The sequence below is a fragment of the Rhea pennata genome, chromosome 12 (assembly GCF_028389875.1).
Source record: "Rhea pennata isolate bPtePen1 chromosome 12, bPtePen1.pri, whole genome shotgun sequence".
NCBI classification, from domain to species: Eukaryota; Metazoa; Chordata; class Aves; order Rheiformes; family Rheidae; genus Rhea; species Rhea pennata.
The window spans coordinates 13484720-13507904 of NC_084674.1; the positions used below are offsets into that span (position 1 = coordinate 13484720).

Genomic DNA, 23185 nt, shown 5'->3' on the forward strand with positions numbered 1-23185 from the left:
GTGATTCTTCTGATTTTCTACATTTTCTTTAGAAATGGTCAAAGTAAATCCTTCAGAGGAGGATAAAAGCAAGAAACCCTTTGATAGTGAAGGTCTCTTGCTTTGTTTCTTACTGATGCCACTTACACAGGATAAAAGCACTAATATTTTATTTTGTGATCAATGAAACTTCAGCCGACTGAATGCAGCTTTAGGAATCGTAGTTGTGTAAATACCAAATCCATGCTCTTATTTGTTGAAAGTGAAGTGACATCTAGGAGCACTGAGTTTCAGAGGGTTGTGTAACTTCCCCTTTTGTATAATTGTGCTCTTGTATAAAAATGTTTTATTTACCTTCTTTTGCTCAATTTTGTATGCTTTTGTCATTGTATGATGTTAATATGGATTCTTTATTCTTTGTAAGTGAAGCTGAATGTGAAGGACTTCATTCATTTATCCTTGTTTCCTATTTTTGAAGCTACTGTTGTCTTTCAAATTCCTTTTCCAGGATGTGATTAGATCTAAATGCAGAGTATAATATTTTCAGTATTCCCTATTGCATCCTGCATACAATCGAATACCTTTTTGACTGCTTCTAAATACAAAAAAAATTTGCATTGAACTGCCTATATCTGTCTCTTTGCAGATTTCTAAAATAACAGCACTTTTTTGTCAGTACGTATGTATTTAATGTTTCTTCCAGCACTTCCTAATGATAGATTGACCGTTTATTCAGCTTTAAATTTCTCTGGTTTGTCAGGCTGCTTTTCCGTGAGCAGCTTGGCCTGCGACGGCGTCTCGTGGGTGAGAGGGGAGGTCTGCGCTGCCTGCCTTTTCCGTTCTTGCCCTTTGCTGCTTCGGACTCCTGGGTCCTGCAGCGTCCCCTGCCCCGTCGTGGGTGCTCAGTGGACCCCGCGCGAGCTGGTCTCCTTGCTCCTCTGCAGGAGAGCTGTCTGTTACTGCTGGGTTGAACCGACTGAGGGGGCTGAGCTTAGCTTTGGTATTTATTGGGCCCTTCTTGAGCTCAGTAAGAAAAGAATTGTGGAAGCATGGGTAGAAGGAGAAGGTGATGGGCAAAGTGGAGTCTTTGCTTTCACCCTCATCGCTGCATGAGGCTGCAGCCTGTTCAGCCCAAGCTGAACACCTTTTCTGAATGTTTCGCTTCGCTGATGACTGCTCCTGGATAGCTGTCTATATAAATAGGGATATATGTACATTTATGCAGTAACAAAGTAAAATGTGTACTTGCCTTGGCTTGAAACTGCAGTGGAAATGCCTTTTGACTGATGTGTTTTATGTTTACAGTGGAAGTGGAGAAAAAAAATCCTCTCATACTTCTGAAGCATGCTTGTGGTCAAATACAAACCTTGGCTTGTCTGCAGAAGCAGGTGTCCTTAGCTGTGGTGTTCACCTCATTGGTGCTGCTCATGTGCATTCAGGTTAAGAAAAAATTAGCTGTACTTAACTGCTGCTGTGTTAGGGAGAAGGGAGGGAAGGTGTAAGAAGTAATTCTATATAAAGATGTGCGTGACTTGTGCCCGTTTTTGAGTGGGCATTACAAACAGTAGATGGTTGATAAATGAGGGAAATAAATGAAACCAGTGGTTTCTACTATAACCAACCATTTAAAAAAAAATTAAGCTGTTTGTATTGCATTCAGGAAGAAAAGGTAAGCCTCAACCTCCAGTACTTATTTTTGGAGTTTTATGTGATTATAACTGTTGGATTTGGTCCATACAGAAGCCAAAATTCTGAAGGAAATGAAAGGCTGTACTTTATTTTTGCTGGTGCTGAGGGAAAAGCAATATTGTATAGGGCACTGGGCATGAAATGAAAAATACAACATTTATTTCAATAAGCATTCAGAGTTGCTTTCAAGGGCTACTGAATGTCTGATTATGACATGTAACTATTTATCATCAACTCTCCTGTTCTGTGGTGGGTTTTTTTGGTTGCAGCTGTAAATGTGGCTTCTTGCTCAATGCAACACTGGCTATGATTTGGGGTTACGTGTGGATTTGTTTGTAATTAAAAGTCTCCTATGTAACTTTAACTTTGAAGCCGTCTTCCCTTCCCCCAAACCCTGAAACAACAATCCCTTCCCGAAGCATCTCCTCTGCTCCTCTGGAGCACTTGCACTGGTGTAGCGGGAGTGATTTGAGACACTCATGCATAAAACTCTGCCATAGATTAACTTCAGTCGTTCATTTTTGCCCTCTCTTTCAGAGCAGAGCTTGACCTTCTGATTGTTGATATTCCTTAGAAATGCTTGCTACAGGTCTTTGGCGTGGTAGTTTTGGGGTGTACTCTATGCTGCTTATGTGGTGTTTCCCTGCTGCCTTTAAACTGCAGTGTGATCTGTTCTACCCTCCCAGCCTCTCTTACTGTGCAGCAAGAAGCTGTAACTGCATCCTGAGCATTCTCTTACGTATGTGTCTCAATGATCATACTTGACAGGGTTTTAGCAGTTCAGACCCTTACTGTTTTTCTGAATAACTTGATGAGACATTGAAAATAATCTATAAGGAGATGTCAGGTCAACAGCTCGGTGTTAAACTGTTTGTGTCACAGGACCAAGTGTGTGTGTGTGTACATATATATATATATATATATATATATATACACACACATATATATATAGATGCGTGTGTGTATGTATGTGTGTGTATATATATATATATATATTTTTTTTTTTTTTTTTCCCTCTCTCCTCCTCTCCATGCTTTCTGAGTAGCTCACCTTCAAGGTCTCCTGCGTTTGCCTGTTGAGCTAGTATCTTCTACTGCTCTTAGACTAAACCTTCTAATCTCAGTGTGAAAGATTTCAAATACCTTTTAGACTGCGCAGAAGCATACTGTGACAGTAGTAATTCACAGTATTGTTTATTTTGCCATAAGAGTAAAACAGTTGGAAAGGAAAAAAAAAAAACTTTAATCGGTCTGTATGGCTGAGGCTTCCCTTTTCATAACGATAAGCTATCTAGGCCTACGTTCTCTACATGTGCCCAGCAAATGTGTGTGTGCAACTTTCTTGTTCTGCCCTCTTGGTTTCTTAGATCTCTTCCTCTTCTAGAAGTCTTTTAATAGAGTAATTTGAGTTAGAAGGGACCCCTGGAGGACATCTGGTCCTACCTCTGCTTAAAGGTGGGACAGCCACATCTAAGTAAGCCACTTCTAAGTTAAATCAAGTTTTCCAGGATCATTTAGGGCTTCGCAGATGGCCCAGTGTACAGGCCATCTCTGAAGTGGCTAAAGGCAACATGGGACTCTTTACTTTTTCCCTGTAAAGTCTTACAAAGGATCTTTTGATGACTATCTTTCTTCCCAAGTTGTAATGCATTTTTGATACAGTCTTTATGTCCAGGTTTGTTTTTTCAACAGAAGTCATCCATTTAAGCTAAACCTACTCATATGCATAGCATCACAATAGCTGGATCAGTTTATCGTGTATTATTAGATGTTCCTCAATCTTTCCTATCGTAACTTTCTCGGAGACCTTATCGGGGCATTGGTATGGCCCATCAGGCTTGTTCAGAAGTAGGAGGTTAGCTCATCTCTGTCTTTCTGAACACTTAACCTTCTGTGCTGGTAATACTGTGACTTTAGAAAGCAAAACTCTCGTGGGGACAGGTCTTAATCTCTGAAGGTAGGTAGAGCAGTTTCTTTATTCCTTGATACAGTGTTCTTTAGATGCTATTTCCTATCAAATCTGTAAAATGTATTAAAACTGGGTTTCCTTGGTTCTTGTAGATAAGTTTGTCAAAACAATATAAATCCCGTGTGAGATATTCTAATCATTATAGGCATTCTTTGAAAAACACAGCTCTGTTCCTGACACGTACTTAAAACATAAGCAGGAAAGATCCTTGGATAACTTGACAAGGAGAAGGATAGAAGCTCACATTGCCTTTATCCTGTTCAGGAGAGGATAGCACACTGGTTCATCTGCAGAGCCCTGAAGTATGCTCCAAGTGTATTCTTATGTGAGGTCTTTTGCAAAAGAAACCCTTTTATTCCTTACTAGCAGTTATTTCTTGGCATCACTTACTACTTGCAATTGTCACTCAGAATTGAAGAGGAAAGAAAAAACTGTAAATGACAGGTTATTTGGAGTATCAGAAGTGTGCTCTCTAGAAGCATGCCTTTATGGACATCCTGCCTTCTCTTTGTAGCTATCAGCTTAGGAGAGACCTTAGCGCCTGGTTTTCATTTAACGGGAATTTGTGCAACCAGCAATTTCTCTTTATTGTTCAGAAATCAAATATAATGCATATAATTGTAAGCTTTAACGTGCATTTACAGAGAAGTCTTGTGGCTTGCCAGTTTGACCTTTGCTATCGCAAATGTCCCAGACTATATGGAGTTTGAAGTTGTATAGCTTCCTATCTGTGCTTCCAACTGCTGAGACCTTTTTGGAGTGGCATGCCTGAAAGCAGTGGGACACGCAAACTCCATGGAGTTCCTGTTCCTTTCAAAGCATCCTAGTGAAAGTTACAGTATCAGTTTTGATCCATAGTTTACATTGCTTTAAGAGGGTTTCTTCATGTGTAATTCATGTATCCCAGTTATGCACATTGCTCTTCCCCCTCACACCTCCTTTTTCTGTTTAAATTTTGGAAGGTTTTATATCCTGCAAAACATCTTCCTTATTCATCACCATGCCACCCCAAGACACCTAGCAAAATCCTGTGCAACTTGTAGCATCTCCCAAGGTGTTCCTGTGTATGAAAGGAGAGAATAATTTATGTTGTTTCTGAATAAAGGTCCTTAACAAAAAGGGGGGACTGGGAAGGGGGAAGTTCCATGCTCACTGCATGAAATAGACAATATTTCCTGAAACAGGAGATACTAACCTCAAAGAATTTAAAATAAAACATTGATTTTATTATTTTTTAAAAGGGGACTAGGAGAGACAAAAATGGTAGAATAGTCAGTCTTTTTATCCTAAGTGCAGATGAAACTGATTAAACCTTAAAAACTCGCCTCAGTCCACCCGGTTTATTAATTGAAGAATTTCCTCTTCCCCAGAATGGGAAGTGCACATTAAAACAGAGCTTTGCCCCTGAGTAGCAGTGATACTTGAGAACGGTACATTTTCTACAATCCTATTTTCTCTTCTGTGCTAGAGGAAATCCTAACATGGTAAAAAGCATATATTTTTTTTTAAAAAAAGTATGTTTAAGGAAGTTCTCTTTCATTTCCTTGTAAAGCATGAAATCAAATTATAGCCCATGGCCCACAATTATTTTATTTTTACATTTCAAATTCCATTTTCTGCTTCCTTTCAGTGCCCATGAACAGGAGTTGTACTGTTTGTGCAAAGTCAGCTAAAAAGATTACCATAAACAGAAGACGACACAGTAGCTTAAAGAAGCCGCAGGTCAGAGTCCCGGCTTATGCTCAGTGCTGGTGTGTCAGGAAAACCTCCTACCGATGTGCACTGGAACTCGACCTGCTTTTCCTTCTTCCCTCTGCTAGTGCAGCTTTTACTATGTTTAAAGCCAAGTCAGCTTAATATTGATAAGATTATGGAAAAATTTGTGATACAATACTACAGCTTGTGTTTGCCAAAATAGTGGTGGTAGTAAATGCTCAAAACTTCTGCAGTTGTTGAAGACAAAAACATACAGGTTCTTCCTACTTATTGAAAATGCCTTTTGGTTCTCCTTTTCAGCCACACTAAAATTGCCAGTTTTGGAACTAATGTGAAAGACTGATTTTTTCCCCCCCCCCTTACCCCTGCCATATTACCCTTGTAAACTTATTGCAAACATTGCACTTTGCCATATATCTTCATCTACCAGTGTGAGAATTCGGTTGTATAGTTTGCAAGTGTGCAACAGGTTGCACAAACGGAAGGATTCTTTAGCCCACGCACATGCAGAACTGCAACAGCCTCTATGCTGGAGGTTGAAGGAGATACGCTTTTTAAGAAGTGATGTTTGGTTCCAAAGCAAACACAGCAATTATTGTGTTTTATACATGTTTTAAAGTACTGCCTGTAGATTAGATATCTGCATGGTATTTCTCTGAGAATACTGATAGATTTGTTTTTACTACCTTTATACTTTTGCCCAAGGATGTGAGAGAGTAATAAGTACAAAATTGTAGAGTTTGGACTTCAGTTTCTACTTTGGTGAACAAAGTCAGCTGTGCTTTACTTGTATAAGCTACATGGAAATCAAAAGTGGGCATGTTACTACTACACAGATTTCTCATAAATGTGTTATGCAAGGGATGGAGGTCTGCAGCGTTGCCTGGAGGTGCAGCTAGGCTAGTCTTTGTTTTAGTCAAACTCTGAAGATACAATATGCTAATAGAAATGCAGAGAGAATGAAATTAGTGTCCGTTTAATGATTGAAAAGTTCATCAGTGTGTGTGGGTGGGTTATTTTGGAGGAGAGGGAGGGTTTTACTATGATATTCTTTTGGGTCATCTGTTGTGTTGTGTCCCTTCAGCTGTTCCGGGATATGATGTGAAGAATCAGCAGTGCGTTAAGTGCTGTGAGTGTTACGGTTCTGCTCGTGCCTTGGAGCTGGTGCTCAGTTTAGGGAATTGGATTTGCTGATGGCTGCTGCCTTCTGAGCATTTGAAATTCGTCATAGACTATAACGTGGGAGCATGCCGATTTGTCTAGTCCAATGAACAAAGACTACTTTGGAAACACTGGTGTTTTATTTTTGGTGTATTGAAATAGTAAGCTGCTCAGATTGGGAGAGGCTACTTAAGAGCAAAGTCTGCTCTGCTTGGCCAGACAAGAATACTGTGTATTTCAAGGTGCTTGCTGTGGGTATCCGTGTAAGCGTGGATCCTGTATGTTCTGCAAGCAGTAGCAGTAAGTTAGTTAGCTCCCTGGTGACTGTTCACAACCTGATACTGCCCAAAACGCAGAAGCAAGAGTGTGTGGAGTACAAAGCACGGACTAGACTCTTCTCTGTATAAAGTTATTTTGTTAATATCTCTCAAGTTCTTGTTTTCTTGTCAATTCTATGATACAGATGAATGCTATTGCCTCCAAGCTTAACTGACACAATTTTCACTGCCTTTTCTCTCTGATGCTTTCTCACTAGCCTTGTTGCATTTTCCCCATATCTGACTGTCATCCAAATTCTCTCCATTCACCTGTTATCTGCCTCGTTTGTTTTTTTCTTCACTCAATGGCCACTTATTTCTTTATTTTTCCCTGAAGTTATCTTGCAATATAATTCCCATATTCTTCCACCCCCTTGTGTTTTGTGGCGACTAGTTTGTTGCATTTGCTTTTAACAGGGCTACACCTGAGCTGTTTGTCATCACAAGAAAGATATTCTACTAGCTGATCTTTCGTTCTCAGGCTAAGTGAGAAATCTCGCTTCAGTAGGACTCTTCATCTTTCTGAACTTCCTTGAACACCTCCTGTAGATGAAACGGCAAATGAAATGTTACTCCCCTGTTTTTTCTGCAGGGGAAATCATTTGAAGAATATCTTAGTTTATCATGGAGTCTGTAGGACCTGCTTCAATGTAGGTATAATGGATTTTTTGATTGTTGTGCTTCCTTATACGCAGATCTTTGTCTCTCTGACTCATTCAGATTCATTTCAAGCTCCTCTTGCCTGCTGTGAAGGTGTGAGGAACACTCATCTCTCCCAGATCGCTTCCTATCTGTGCAGGACAATATCCTCCCCCTTTTTTTTGAGTAAAGCATTTCAGTTCCTTTTTTATTCTCTCTCCATGCCCATGAGAGCTGATGGGAGATGCTCTCTGAGCAAATAATGCAGTTTTATAATGTGATATCATCACCTTGTTTTAGTCTTGTCATTGCTTTTGGTGCGTCCACTTGGTATGACATTTTTATGCCTGAATTTCCAAGAGAGACTACATGGACAAGAATATTCTTACATAATTCATCCTTGCTTGTCTTTTGGTAAATCTTAAACCTAGAGAAAAATTCACTGCAAACATTGTTCGTTTTGTTGACTGAAGTCCGACATGGTAGCAAGTTGATTAGTAGTCTGCTAAAGATTATTTAAACTGCAGGTATGAAGTTGAAAGCTTTGTACCTCTTCTCTTGCTGTTTGTATGCCATAAGGAGGAGTATACAGAATTCCATGCTCATGTTCTAGAGTGTGGTTTCTGGTTTTGTCACCTTGTTGCAAGTGAGTTGCTGTCTTTCTTGATTAGAAATCTTATTTGTGAATCCTCTGCTTTGACCTCCCTAGATTACTCCAATTTTGTATTGAACCTATTTTGTATGATGGAAGACATCTAAAGAAGCCCACTGTAAAGTAAACTGAAGTATGAAACTAGGTAGGGGAAGACTGAGGGATTCAGAAGGAGAATTGTCAAAGATGTGGTATTAAATGGTTCAAAGAGGAAAGCTGAGAGCTGATTCTCAGCTTTATTTTTTTGTTGTTTTGTACTGGGGTTCTTTAAGGAGACATGTCTTGGTATGTGTGAGCAGACTCGTACAAAACATGTCTTATGCAGAATGTTGTTAGTGTTTTTTGTCAATACTGCCCTTCATCTCTCCCTCCCTTCCACGACTGCTTTGGGGACAGGTCTGCCCTGCAAGGAGCTGCTGCTGGTATGGCTTTGGTTCCAGCATGCAGCATAGCTCCTGCTAACGGTGCCCAACTGGCATGATAAGGATTTGGAGGAGGCACAACTGGTGTATCAAGGCACATACTTGTTAACCTGAATTTAGTGCTGATTCCTTGTCTGTAACATGTTTTCATCTGGAGTGTCCTGCTATGTTTTTCCATTGTATTTCCGGAGTTTTTCCATGGGCTATTCCCCCCTCCTTTTTTTTCTCTCTCTTTTTTTTTTTTTTTTTTCTTTTTTAAACTGTTGTTCATTTTCTCTTTGCTATGAAATGCCCCAAGGAAGACATTTTTGAGTTTCTAACAATTGGACTGTTTTTTTTTTTATTTTTTTTTAAGTGTTGCCAATAGAATTGTAATAAATGGAGCAGTTGCAAGCATTTGCTTTATGACAGATGTATTCAAATTAGTAGAATCACTGTTTCAAGATAGTGACCCTTGTATTGAAGCTGCATCCAGCAGCTTCAATACTGATTTTCTTTCCTGTTGGAGAGAGGAGATACTGCACCATATATACTGTTGCAAATCAGCTACCCTTTCCAAAATCAGATTCATATCTGGTTACTGTGGTGTAATTATGGAGTACAGTGATTTCCATGCTATAGTAATTAGTCACAACAGAGTTAGCTAAAATTCATGCAGCGACATTGTTCTTGCACTGGACATAAGACTTATCTTATTGTGGTATTAATAATTGTATTTAACTTAATTAAAACCAAAGCATGAATTCCCATTCATTTTAATTGTCAGCTGCATAGTAAGAGTTGCTATGTGATAGTTTAATACAAAACATGAGTGTCATATTACGTTGTATTACATTGCATATTACATAAAAAAGTCTGCTACATGTACTCACAAAAACGCATGTATTTTGTTTAAAGTGTTTTGTTCTACTTCAATTCCCTTCCAGCTATTCATTCCCCTTGCCTCCTGTTTTTTGTACTGTACTTCTGTTTAGTGTATAACCAAAGACCAAAGTCTTTTGTACAGCCTTGATATTTGTTTTAATTTAAGCAAGTTCTAAACTAATGCAACTTTAGCAACAGTAAAAACAAAAAATACATCTGGAGGGATTATGCCCACCTTCAGTTTGTCTTGGAGAGTGTTACCCCCTGTCCCTAAAGGATTGGGGGGAAATTTTTGCAGAAACTTTACAGATGTCATAATTATTCAACTAGATCTTTAAAGAATTTAGCATTCATTGTTGCGAGATGAAAGCTTTAGTAGGTTGAAAATAGTCATTTATAGCCGTAACTTTTTTCTTGTTGTGGTTCCCACCCACATATTCACCCATGCACTTGAGCCTCAGAATGATCTCCTGTGCTGAGTTCATGGGAATTAGGAGCAAGGGTGGCTGTTTCCATGTGACAGTCATTGTAAAGAAAAAAAAAAAAAAAAAAAAGCGGATTGGAGAGGGCAGAAGAAGTTGCATCCATTTTATATTTTTCTGATTTATATTCTTCTGTACTCTTAGACATGAAATGTTCTGATGGTTCAGCTTTAGATTTTTGATTTACTTTTTTAATGTATAAACTCTTTATATTGCAGTCTGATTTACTTTTTTAGAATCTTATTCAAAACATGTGATTTGAAATAGTTCTTAGCTATGTGATTAACATCTTCTGGCTGGTGATCCAGAATGGGCTTGTATCTAAGTAGGAATGAGATGGAAAGGTCTGATTTTAACTAATGCAATGCCCAATGTTTATTGTAAGCTTCTCTGAAAACATGAATTTCAGGTTGCTGCACTCAAGTAATTAAGATTGTATGACAACAATACTACTGAAAATAAATTAAAAAAAAATCCCTAAGTGTGATGAGTAACATTAGCCTAAAATCTAGGAACGTTTTCATGAAGAACAGAGATTGAAATCTATTCTGTTTTTGACTGATACAGAGGGCGTGTTCCAATTATGAAGACTTTAATTGAGAGTAATGACGGTGCATTGCGGGGTTTAAATCAGCTCTTCCTCACAGTGAGGAGTTACAGGAATTTTTGTGGTAAATCTGCCTCTGGTGATGAACTTGTTTTCACTCTTACCAAATTTTGGACACTAAAGGAAGAAATGGTGGGAACTTTGCAATTCTTAAGCATATTCTTTGTGTGTTTAAGTATGTTCTTGCCTAGCTTCTCTTATTATCTTTTGGAGTTCAGGCAAATGTCATGCTTGGTTTGTTTGTGTTGTGGTACCATCTTCACACCTAAACTGTTAGTATGGTGGAAAGTGCTTGCATTTTTTTTTTTTGTATGGTCTGATGGCTTTATCATATAGCTTAAATTCCTCAAGTCTCAGCTTCAAACAGTTCTGCATTTGATGTTTATCTTTTGTTCATACTTCTCAGTCTGTATGTATGCAAACAGTTTTTTTTTAACAGAAACTATTTGAAAAAAATGATCCTTAATCTTTTTGTGCTGCTACAATACCGACTGTGAATTCTCTTCCAGGTGCCCAGATTATTGATTTGATGATGCTTGTAATAGACGTGACAAAAGGGATGCAGACGCAGTCGGCAGAGTGCCTGGTAATTGGGCAAATTGCCTGTCAGAAGATGGTGGTAGTTCTGAACAAAATAGATCTCCTTCCAGAGGGCAAGAGGCAAAGTGCCATTGAGAAGATGACTAAGAAAATGCAGAAGACATTGGAAAATACAAAGTAAGTTAACAGTGAAGTTCCTCACCCACATTTCCCCTTGAACATGTTTCTAAACACACCTGATCTGGCCTTTGTTGAACAGAGAGATACCTTGCAAAGCTAATGAGGTAGATAAGTAGAGGATGGTGAGTAGTAACATTACCAGAAACTTGAATGTAATCCTGAAAAGTATCATGTATAGAGAAGTATTTTCCTATAATGAAGGAAACATTAGGGGATTCCCTTAACTAAGGGTAAAAGGTGTGATTCATCTAACTAGGCAAAGAGCAGAATGGTGGAAGTTTATGAGATATAATATGGAGGATCCGGTTGGGTTTGTGGTCGTCAGTCTTGTTCAGTTTAATTATTTGAGGTAAATGACTGAAGTACAGTGATACTCATGAGTGACAGTGTGGCTGTAATGAGGTGGGAAAATATAATGCAGATACAATGTATTTAATGGCACAGAAATTGAAGCATAGGTTGTTTTGCCCAAGATAGTAATGGAGCACTGTGACTTACTCCTAGATGTCTAACTGTTAAGTCACGTTTTGACTTGAAGTGTGAGGACAGCACTGAGCATAGTGGGGGCAATGTCACCCGTTCCAAAAGGCAAAGCTTGACTGGATACAGCAATTCCTGTTTACCTTATTTGTGATGATAGAGCAAAGTCCCTTTTCAACTACATCATTGCTGCAATACTGACAGTGGAGATCTTGCTGTTTTATCAGCTCTTCTGTTGTTCTTCCATCCATTCATTTCTATCAGTATGATGTACAAGTCGCTAATAAAATGAAATTTCTTGTTGCCAACTTATCAGAGTTGCAGAGTTCTACATCTTTGAATTCTCTCTTGTAATTGTTAATTAAAGGACAAGCAAATGCAAGGTATCTTGTTTTTCTCCATAGGTTGCTGCCTTTCATTTTAGGGAAGATGGAGGAAGAAGACACCTGCAATTTAATCTGAAATGCTTAGTGATTTTTATTGGTTTTGTTTTTGTAGATGTCTTTAGTCAAATTCATAGTTAATCTGACTCGAGACAGCATTGAACTAGTAGAAGCTAGAAAAACTTCAGAGTAGAGATAACTATCTTTTGACTTATTTTTTAGTTGCTTGAAAAGTTGATATAAAATACGTAAGTTATCATTAAGTAGCATTTTAATATTCAGTCTTTCTCATCTGTGAATATTTATAATCTATACCAGACAGCTAATGATTTTTAACAGTTGAGTATATCTTCATATACTACTCAAATTTTAAAAGAAGGACATTAAAAAAAAAAAAAAAGTAAAAATGTTTTACTCTTCTTGAATGGCAGTCATTGCTGCTGCAGATGTTTAGTTTTGATTTAGTCCACAATTGTATTGCAGATAGTTTGAAAAGGCCGTTTTAATTGCATACATTCATAAAGGAAAGACTAATTTTTGGAAGGTACTATCTGGTATTCGTAAATATTTCCTTACATACACTGTCTGAATTAAATCTTCTCTTCACAGCCTGGGATACAGATGGGTCTTGCAGCATGTCTTAAAAGTTAGCGGACTTTGTGAAAACTGAAGGGGACGTGAGGTTTTGGAACACTTAACGGTGAAGTCCTTTCCTCCAGCCCCCTTTTAAAATAAGGATTCACAGCAGCAGATCCCAACAGCTGTGATTCCACCTGGAGAGAAATGGTCTGTCATAATGTTTTAATTAGTCATTTGAACTCTGGATCTTTTAATGCTCTTTTATCAGACATGTCTACGTGTTGTTCCCATAACACAAATTCAGTATTTGCATGTGTACTCTGTACTTTATGATGCTTTGAAAGCGCTGCTGCCCTGAGCTGGCTGTAAGTGCTAGTCCTCTTACATCTCAGGCCTGTGTTCTTTCTTGACAGCTTCTTTCTCATTTGACTTTGAATTTCCAAATGCATGCTTTAACTGTTTTTTGCATTTCTGAACTGCATTTATTAGCAGGGCATGTGCTGAGGCCATTTGAGAGTTGCCTCTGACCTCAAACACTTAGCTCTAATGTTTTCCCAGGACTAGTTACTTAATGATTATGGGTCCTTTTCATACACAAGTACATGTGTGCAGTTCCATAACAGTAATTAAATCAAACTGCAAATGTAGAATAGATGTCACCGTTTATAATAGTGAAATTATTGTGGTGTTGTTGGATGAGTCTGTGGAAGGTGAAAGAATAGAGGAGAATAACTGTCATTCATATATTTGAATAGCTTGGCACTTGCAAATTTGACCTCATCATAGCTTGCTCATTCCAAAGATTGATATGAAAGTAAAAGCAAACTGTCCCCGTGAATGGAATTTCTGTTTTGTCATGATTTGTTGCTCATGCCAGCTTTTATCTTTGTCCAGCAGAGTCTAAACTCTGCTGACAATAAATCAGTGTGATGTAGTAAGACAGTTCTAGCAGAGCTGCATCATATTTCGAAGTACTTCCAACTTCCAAGGCAGTATGTGATTATTCCAGTTTGTTCTGGTAGATGGTAAAAGGAGTAAGACACCTGATTCAGCATAAATTTATATTTATTACAACACATTGCCCAGAAGAGTGTATGAAAATGAATTTCCAAAATTTTTTTATGATTAATCGCGTGGAATTCTCAGTACAGTTTATGGTTAGTGGCAGGATTCTTGGTGCATAGTTTTATTACCCTTTGTCCCTAGATGCCTCAGGCTATAAACAGAGAAAATAGCTTGTATTCTGTATTACTGTTTCACCACTAAATGAGCTCCTTCTACAGAACTTAGGAGTTTTCCTGTATCAAGGCATTGTCTTTTTCCACCAGTTTTTTCTAAGATTAAAGTTTATGGGTTGACAGGACAGTGAGGAGTCAAAACGATGATGGCAATCATGAATTTAAGTCTGAACCTGTTGTGTACAAATCAAGTACCTGTAAGACCAATCACTTTTTTTTTATTTTACTGCTGATTATCATTCCATTGCTTTAAATTATATATAATTTAACATGTTAATTCTGATTTTTGCAGAAATGTAGTAGTAAGTTGACTTACAGTCCAACATCCCTTTCTAAATTGTTTTCAAAGCAAGTTATCAGATGAGACAAACAGTAGTTTATGTTTTGGTGAGCAAATGTTACAAATTCAATCAGCTAGTTTAAAAAAAGTGCTGCTGAACATCAGGGACTTAAAGAGTAAAATTCATTGTAAGAGAAGAGCTAAACTGAGGTTGAGTGTAGAAGAACTGTTCTTCTCTGAAGGTAAATGCTAAATAGATACCATAATTTAGCTTGCCAACAACTTGATATTTTTGGTTATGATTTAGTTTCATAAATTTTGATTTCCACAGAGTTAGATCTTACTGTCATATGCAGATATTTTACCAGCTATCTTGAAGACTCAGGTAGATAAGATGTGCCATCTTGGACCTAGTTCATGTTTTGAAGCTTGTCTGTACAGCGAGGATTAATATTTTTAATGAAAACTGAAAATCGTGTTAGTCTCCACATAAATGGCTTGAACACAAGGCTGCTGCAGTAAGATGTAAGTGGCCCTTGCTTCTGAAATAAACCAAAGTCTGTCTTTTGCCCACCAGTGGAAGTTGAATCAGAGGCTAATGCAAAGCTAAACAATACTAAAGATTTTGTAGTGAAGTCCAGTAGCACAAATGCCTGTAATTCTGGGAGAAAATGTCAGTTATTCGCTCTGGGGAAAAGTAGATAAAAACTGAAGGCAGTTTCTCCACATTCATTGTCAGGTGAGTCTGGAACTACTTTGCATTTGCCCAAGTGGGAGATCTGTGCTCTAATGCTGGGAGTCTTTCTCTCTTTCAGGTTCTGTGGGTGTCCTATTGTTGCTGTTGCAGCAAAGCCTGGTGGACCGGAAGCCCCGGAGTCTGAGACTCCACTAGGTGTTTCTGAATTAATTGAGGTACCTGCTGAAGCGCATAATAATGCCATAAAATATGCTCAAACTTGTTAAGTTGTTGAGTACGCTATACTAGTACCTAATGCTGAGGAATTCCTGCATTAATGTGGGTTTAAGGAGCCTAATTCTTTAGGGATCCCTTTTAACTGAATGGAGGAGTTGAGGCTGAGTGCCTCAAAAGGGCCCTTTTCCAGCTGTTTGGTTTTAGTGCTTTTGAATAGCTGAGGCTGAAGAAACAGCTGTCACACATGTAGTAAAATGTGTTTTAAAGTTGTTAGGGATTAATTACTAAGCATAATGAATAAAAGTAACTTTAAAATTCTGCCAGATCCTGGTGGTGGTCTTTTATAATCACCCCACAAATTAAGAAAACTAAAGTTGGGAAGTTGAGCGCTAAAGTTACACATCTGGGTTTGTCTCCCTCATGTGCCCAAGTGCATGATTCTTTGTTCTGAACAAGTCTAGCCTCATCCCTCGCACTGGATGGATAGGGCTCAACTAATGAGCAGGTAGTCAGTATTTTTTTTTTTCTTATTCTCATTATTCACTGTGTGGCCTTATGGCTCCATTCAAATACTGCTCTGCATTCAGAATGATTAATTTCCTCCTGGACTTTTCTTTGGCACTCGTCACTGTGGTCTTGAGTGCTTGGCAAACAGTTAACTTATTTCTGAAACACCAGTATGAAGTGTAGAGGTGACTTTTATCCCACGTTTCATTTGGGAAGCTGAGGCACAAAGGAGTTAGGTTCCATGCATTCACTAATTTTGGATGCCAAATTTGGAGCTCCTTCAGGACATACTTATATACAGTACTTAATGTGGTCAGGTTATGGAACCTGCCAAATTTGATCACAGTTGAGAGTGCTTAGTGCTTCTGTTCATCAGGTTTTGGTGTTTCTGTTTGGACAGTCTGAAAATGAGGAATACAGTCTGTGATTACTTGTGGCAAGTTTCATTTTCAAGAGAATGACATTGCATAGAAGCTCTGGCATAAGCAAGTGCAGAATCCATTCTTTAGAGCAGCACCATGTGCCTTCACCGTGAAACCATCTTTCTCTTGTAATGCTCTGCCTTGCTCACTGCATGCTTTGCACCTCTACGAGAGATGAAGAGCACTGCCTGGATTCACCCTGGACATACCCTGAATAAGATAGGGCCTGGAAAAAAAATATGTGGCTGATATAACAGTATATCAGAGTCCATGTGAGCAAGAAGGGCTTTAGCAAACTGATGCTTCCCAAATATTCTTAGTTCTAGCAATGCTGACTTTTTAGGTAAGGATAAATTTTCAGGTTTCACAAAAATTAAATTATGTGGTGTATTATGTTGTGTGAAGCTTACACTGTGAAGAACATTCAGAGTTACTGTTTTGGGTAGGTGGGCTTTATAGCTTGTACTAGACTTGTCACTCCTCCTGTGAATAAGCATTGCATCTTTTCTGTGAAAAGCAGTGCATCTTTTCCTTGGTAGATGTCACAGCTGCTTGCAGTCAGTGGAAAGTAGTCCTAAAACAGAGGCATTATTCTTTGCAGACTTGTCAAGGTCTGATCTGGTTGTTGCAAGGTTTAAAATGCCTCTATATTGCCAAAGTTAGGATACAGCACAAATTATTAAATTTAGAGATGTCTGGAGCAATAGCAGCTTGGCTTGTACAAAGGCAGGAGTTTGCACATGGCTTTCAAGCACCAAATACCATACTGACCTTGCAGGTGTTTGTGGCCTGAGCTGAGGCATTGTGGTGTGCTGTGGTCTGGCCAGACTGCCTGCAGCAACATCCACGGAGGTGGGGATAAGCAGGTCTTCAGTTTTGCCTTTGTCTAGATCTAGGTAGATTTACTGTGCTGTTCTCAACCTTAAAAACTTCGAAGGAAATACCAATATTGCAGCTGTTTCTGTCAACTCTGAGACTTAATATTAGAAGAGTTGGCAAGTGAGCTCTGCTGTTGAACTTCAGAGTTTTATCCTTTCTGTCCTTGATAAGAGATTCTCTCTCCATCGTTCTACCATTGCAACTTAGGCTTAACCTGCTGTTCCTGACCTTAAAAGCAGATATTAAAGGCAGCGTCAACTAAAAATGCTGATGTGATAACAGGAGTAGGGATCAAAAATGATTTGAGATGAGGAGTAAATCAGTTCATCTTAATCTCTATTAGGTACATGACTGAATTTCTGTAATTAATTTCTTCTGTCTATCATAGTGTATTTCAAGAAACAAAGTGTCAACAAAAGTGCAAATCCTAAACTTGGAGAATTTTTCTAGAAAATGCTTCTTATATAGCTATTTCTGTTAGTGGCTTGATCCTCCAAGAAATACTAACATAAATCTGAAGTAATGTTTGGCTGTGTGCAGGTTTGTTCTCATAAAATCAAAGAAGCTATAGTAACAAAATACATTAAAAATGCTCTTTTTGGAAGAGGGTAAAAAAAAAAAAAGCAGGGGGAAGGGTACAAGAGTTCTTGCTTTGCTTTGCTGCCATGCTTAGATTGAGTTTGGCAGCAACTTTGTTGCCATTGCAGTTTTGCTAATCAAGCTGAATGTGCAGCACCAAATCTAAGGCAGAAAATCGAACTGTTCCTGCTGTTAAGTGTGCATCTCTGCTGTGGCTCGCACAGTTAATTTGACATTGGTGTGTTCTAAGCTCATTGGCAGATGCCTGAAATCAGTAAAACTGCAAGCTTGTTGAATCAATCATCCACTCACCTTCCTTTTGCTTTATGGCTGTCGTGACTCTTCACCCAGGCATGGTGCTGCTTTTATCTTTTTTTCAGGTCCTCAAGTCTCAGGCTTACCTGCCGTCAAGAGACCCCTCAGGACACTTCCTTATGGCAATCGACCACTGTTTCTCTATCAAGGGTCAAGGCACGGTGATGACAGGGACTATTCTTTCTGGCTCGGTTAGCCTTGGTGACAGTGTGGAGATTCCTGCCCTGAAGGTGAGTCTCTCATTTTCATTTCCTTCCTCAGTTTTTCTGATAGAAGGGTACACTTAACAAAGAAGAGTGTGTTCTCCAATCTGAATTTATTGACTTATATTCATTGTCTTTATTTTTCTTTTATTCTACTATAAGCCAAGCTTATAACAGAGAAAAATACTGAGATTTGTAAATGAGGTAGCTGATAAAGTTAACTGCTCAATTTTAGTTGAATGAAGAGGATAGAAAGCTGGCTTGGATTAGTGTGTTAGATCTTTAACTTTGAGAAAGCAATCTGAACATCTTTCCAAGATGGCATGTGCCCAAGGACTGAACAAGGTTTGAGTGGGGTTACTTGCATTTGCAGATGCTGTAATGCAGTGAGCAGCCTTGCAAAAGGCCCTGACGAGGTAGCCTTCCCGAGGTGTTCGGAGGCGAAGGAAGCGACAAGAGGAGGGCACGGCGGTGCTGGACGCACACTGCCTTTGTTTGCTGGGTGCTTAATTGACGTCAGCATGTTCTGAGCGCTGCTGGGCTGCGGTATGTGGCTTGCTCCAATCTAGCGTTTTAGAGAGCCTGCAGAGAGTCGAGAGGCCTTTCAATGGCCTTGGAATTGCTTGAGCATTGTTACTGTTTTGTTTCCTTAAAATAGTCTGTCTTTAAAAGCCATCGAGGTACTTTGATACTTGGAACGAGCACAGTCTGTTTCACAGGTGCTGATTTTACTGCTGTGACTTTCCCTTTCTGTTAGTTACCCTGAATGAGGTAAGACCTGAGCGTTTTGCAGCTGCTGCTTGAAATAGCCCCAGTCAGTTGCATGTGAAGAATAGACAAGTTGTGGCTAGATGGGACCTTTCAGGGCTGCCAGTATTATCAAGTCCTATTATTTTAAGGATCTTGCTTCTTTCACTGAATGGACATTCAGTGAAATGTCCATTTCTCATCTTTGCTTTCTCATCTTTGCTTATACTTCGCAGGGAAGCGAAGGACTAAGTGGGGCATTGATTTCATCTGAAATATTTTGCTGGTAGCTTGCACTTAATTTTAGGTCAGCCTTAGCCTTTTCTATGGTAGCTGGGATTATCTGAGACTGTGTGTGTGTGTGTGTGTGTATATATATATATATATATATACATACATATATATATATATATATATAATTACACACACACACATTACCTTTGGATAAAAATAATTTGCATGATACACACCATCATGTCCATTTTCCTGGTGGAGTTCCTCAGTGTCTGTATTCCTACTCAGAACATGCAGCCCGTCCTGGGAGCCCTGCCTTTAGTTTCTGCAGGGACCAGGCTTAGCTAGGTTGCATCAGCCTCTTGTTTTCCCCTTGCACAAGTCCCTTCCCTTTTCTTTGTTTTCTACTTGCTGTCTGGGACCTGGTGGCACAAGGGCTTCAAAGAGGGACAGGCAATTAGCAGTGCGAGGCTGAGGAGTGCAGTGAGTGATGCCTCCTGTCCATCAGGGCTTTGCATAGCGAAGGCAGCTACTTTCCCTTTGGGGTAGCACTGGTCAAATTTCCTGTTGCTTTGGGCTTCAGGAGTTGGGGGTGAGACAGAGCAAGGTAATTATTTCTTTCAAAGAAGGAATGCATAACAAGACTAGGGATAGAAGCGACTGCTTAGCTCGTAATGTCCAAGAATATTTTAGAGAAATACATCTAGGAATTGCAATCTGTTCTTTGAGGATCTCTATGGCAGCAGAAAATGACAAAAAAAAAAAAAAGACGTAATGAATAACTTGTCTATTGTGAGTGGGCATTTAAGAGTAGGGTAGGAGAGACTTAAAAAAAAAAAATTAAAGGTGCTTTGGGGGATATTTAAGAAGATGCTTCCCCCCTTCCTACCCCATCTTTAGTGGCTGAGGGAGCAATCAGGTAAACGGCAAGGAGCGGATAAGCAGAGTGTTGACCAAGAGGAGCCAGATCGCTCGACATTAATGACATTAACCACTTCCCTCAAAGTTCATTTTGAAATAGTATTAATGGATTAGTCTTTCTACTGGTTTGTAACCATGGATTAATCTTTCTGCTGGTTTGTAACCAACACATCTGAGTGGTACAGTAGCGGGTGGAGATTTTTGTTTTGCTTTATGCTGCTAGCAGCTTGTGAATGTTGCTGTTGTACAGGTATGGAAGCCAAAAGCACAGTAAAAGGAAGCAATTTTTGTAGGTTTGAACTGTGTGTCGTGCTTACCCCTGCTAGCGTCCCAGCGAGTTAGGCTGGGATACCTACAAGAGGTCAAGCCTTTGTCAGGCCTACGAGGTAATGGAGGAGGAAGCACATTTCACAACACGTTGTGGTTTATGACTCCCTCTGACCTTTTTTTGCCCTGACCCTATGGTTACTGAGATTGACAGCTGGTGCCCACTGGGCATTTAAGGACATTACAAACCAGCTGCTTTTTAAATTTGAGGAACCCTCTCGCCAAATGAAGTGGCATCGCTTTGCAGTTGTGCTAATGGACTTCGACATTTTTGACCGCTTGAACCTGCACAAAGGAGGGACACAGCAATTAAAAATAAACAGTGACATTCTCAAACGCCCATGCTTGCTCTGATTGAGGTTGAGAGCACCAGCAGTGCGTGGATTCCTTTATGCTGTTGCCTATGTAAATTGCCATCTGGGGTTGATTATCCATACAGCAGAAAGAAAAATTATATATATGTTTGGCAAAAAGCTTTGACACAGCAAACAGTTCACTATCCAATTCAGTTAATACTGTTTGTTCGCTAGCACTTGAAATCCACCTTGAAGAGCGTGAACTTAGGATTTCTGCAGCAAAAACATAGCGTTGGCGGAATTCTGATCGTCCTTTAGGATTACTGTAGTGGTCTTTGGTCTCTGCAGTGCTACAGTTTACAAACTATAACAACTTACGTGACATTTTTATTTCTGCTTTATGAAAGTTCCTGGAGCTTACTAAAGGGGTTTATTTTATTTTATTTGCAATAGAGATTCATTTTGATTTACTGATAGATTTGGCCCATAATTGTTTCAAAATGTTGATCTAAGTATATTTTATTTTAGTGAATGTAGTTTAAGTGAGAATGAGTTTTGAAAGTTCTAGTTCTGAGTTACACCTTTTATAGCATTCTTTAAAAATGTAAAGTATTTTTTCTGTGGGGGGAAAAATATCTCTACCTACTGTATACAGATGAGAAGAATGATAGTAGCTTGTGAGGAGCAGGTGTTTAGAAGGCCTAAGCAAAACAGGCAAGAACCAAGACTTGGCTTTTTGTTTTTAACATTGATCATCTTCAAACAAAAAACAGTGTGCAAGTTAATGCAAAATATGGTGGGATATACAGTCTTCATCCCTTCTGCCTGCTGTTACTGATTATGACCTTAAATTGCACAGTTGCAGGCACATTAGGAATTCTATAAGAATGCATAAAACAGATGGTATTTTAATGTTCCTGTTCAGAGATGATGCTTGGAATCAAGGAAACTTTTCCAAGTTAGTTGGTAAGAATCACTTCCTCTGTTTCAGTGTTGTGGAAGTTCATAAATGTAGTAAGGAGGCAAAGATGTACAAAGTAAATGAATGTAGAGTCAGGAGATGGGATGAAGTTGATTCATAGGGAGGTTTACTTCAGAGCAAAGTAGTTGGATCTTGATCTGTCAGTAAAGTGTGGTTGTCCTGAAAGTGTTGACTTGACATTGCCTTATCTATGATCAAGTGCTGCAGTGACCACAAAGCATGTATGTGCCAGCCAGGTATGGAGACCACTGTTTTTGTCATGATTCTAGTAAGTACAAACATGCTATTTGCTTTATTGGAGCTCCTAGCTGTTCTGTTTTATGAAATTTTTGAAGAATGTTATATAATTATTGAAGAATATTGCAGCAAGTTGATGCAAACTGAATGGCTGGTGGATGTTAATTCCGTTGGAGCCTGTATAAAATGTATATTTTGTACTGCATTTTGTCAGAAGTTCATGAGTGCTTTGAAGGTTGACTGGCTGAGTTATTGATAAATGGTTATTCTGATGTTTACCTGCAGGGAATCTTTTTCTTCACTGTGTGCTGGATTTGAATAATGTATCTGGTATAATACAGTGCTAATAAATAATGAAAGCCAGACGCCCATTCACTGGACTGCCTTTGGGAGCAGCCTCTTTGGACACTGTTTTTTGATATCCTTGGTGTGGCTGAGCTGTTATTAAAGGGGAAGAAGAACATTAATATCAGGTGCATCCTTTCACTATCCTTGAGGCTTGCAGTAGACATTTACTGTTATTAATGTTGAACAATTCAATCTCAAAGTTGCAAAAGTGTTTATGAAGTTATAGTTGGAGAATGGTCATCCAGGTGTTTCAGTTATTTGAGCTACTTTCAAGAGGTCATCTGAGACATCAAGTATGAAAAATGTGAGAAACTTAATTTCTGTTTATCTATTCAAGTCCTCTAGTAAAGGAGAGTGTCTGTTTTAACCCATAGTGGATTCTGACTTGGCAAGGGCATATTTCCTGTCAAATTATATGGACTTTCTGAACCTGTGAGAAGTATCATTTTGTAAGCATGATACTTTGAGAAGCTTTGTAGAATCATGTACCTCAAGCATATGACAAGAGACCTTTTATAAGCTGCTTTGTTGGCTAGATAACCTTGGTCTGGTTTCTGGCAGACGTTCTGTAGCTTTTTTGCCTTAAGCTGTAAAAAATTCTCCAATGTCTGATGGAATAACTTAAATAGCATCTACAACAGTATTCCCTTCAAACTACTCTAGCTATCCAAATTGTAACATGCATTTGCTTTTGCCCATGTGAGCACTTCAGCTTCTCTGACGTACCAAGACCTCCAATTAGTGAGCTTTAATATATAAATGTAAGAAGAAGTTGCAATGCATATAAGGTTTGGTTTTTTTTAAGCTCATAGAGTTGCACAATTTAGGTCTTGTCAGAGAAAATATCCCAGTATATAAATCTTGGAAAGCATGTTGGATCAAAGTCCACTGAGTTTCACCATGAAGACATTTGTATGTAGAATTTCATAGTGAAATCTCTCGAATATATTTTTTCCATATTCATTTTTCATTTGCTGGCCCCACATATTGTACCTCTTAAGTTCAGGGTCTCTTTATTACCTTTTGCACTACAAGTAAATAGAGCCATCGCTAAATTTTGAGTGTGTATTTGAGTGCTGATTTTGTGTCTTCTTTCCAA

General features: G+C 38.8%; 1 protein-coding gene across 2 annotated transcripts in view; it reads left to right on the forward strand.

Moving 5' to 3' along the window:
- Window positions 1-23185, forward strand: part of EEFSEC (eukaryotic elongation factor, selenocysteine-tRNA specific) — a 134039-nt gene that overhangs the window by 28360 nt on the left and 82494 nt on the right. For both annotated transcript variants that reach the window (XM_062585823.1, XM_062585822.1), the window contains exons 2-4: window positions 11006-11213; window positions 14992-15088; window positions 17857-18021. In XM_062585823.1, the coding sequence (XP_062441807.1) occupies window positions 11006-11213; window positions 14992-15088; window positions 17857-18021 (470 nt within the window). The remainder of the gene's footprint in view (window positions 1-11005; window positions 11214-14991; window positions 15089-17856; window positions 18022-23185) is intronic.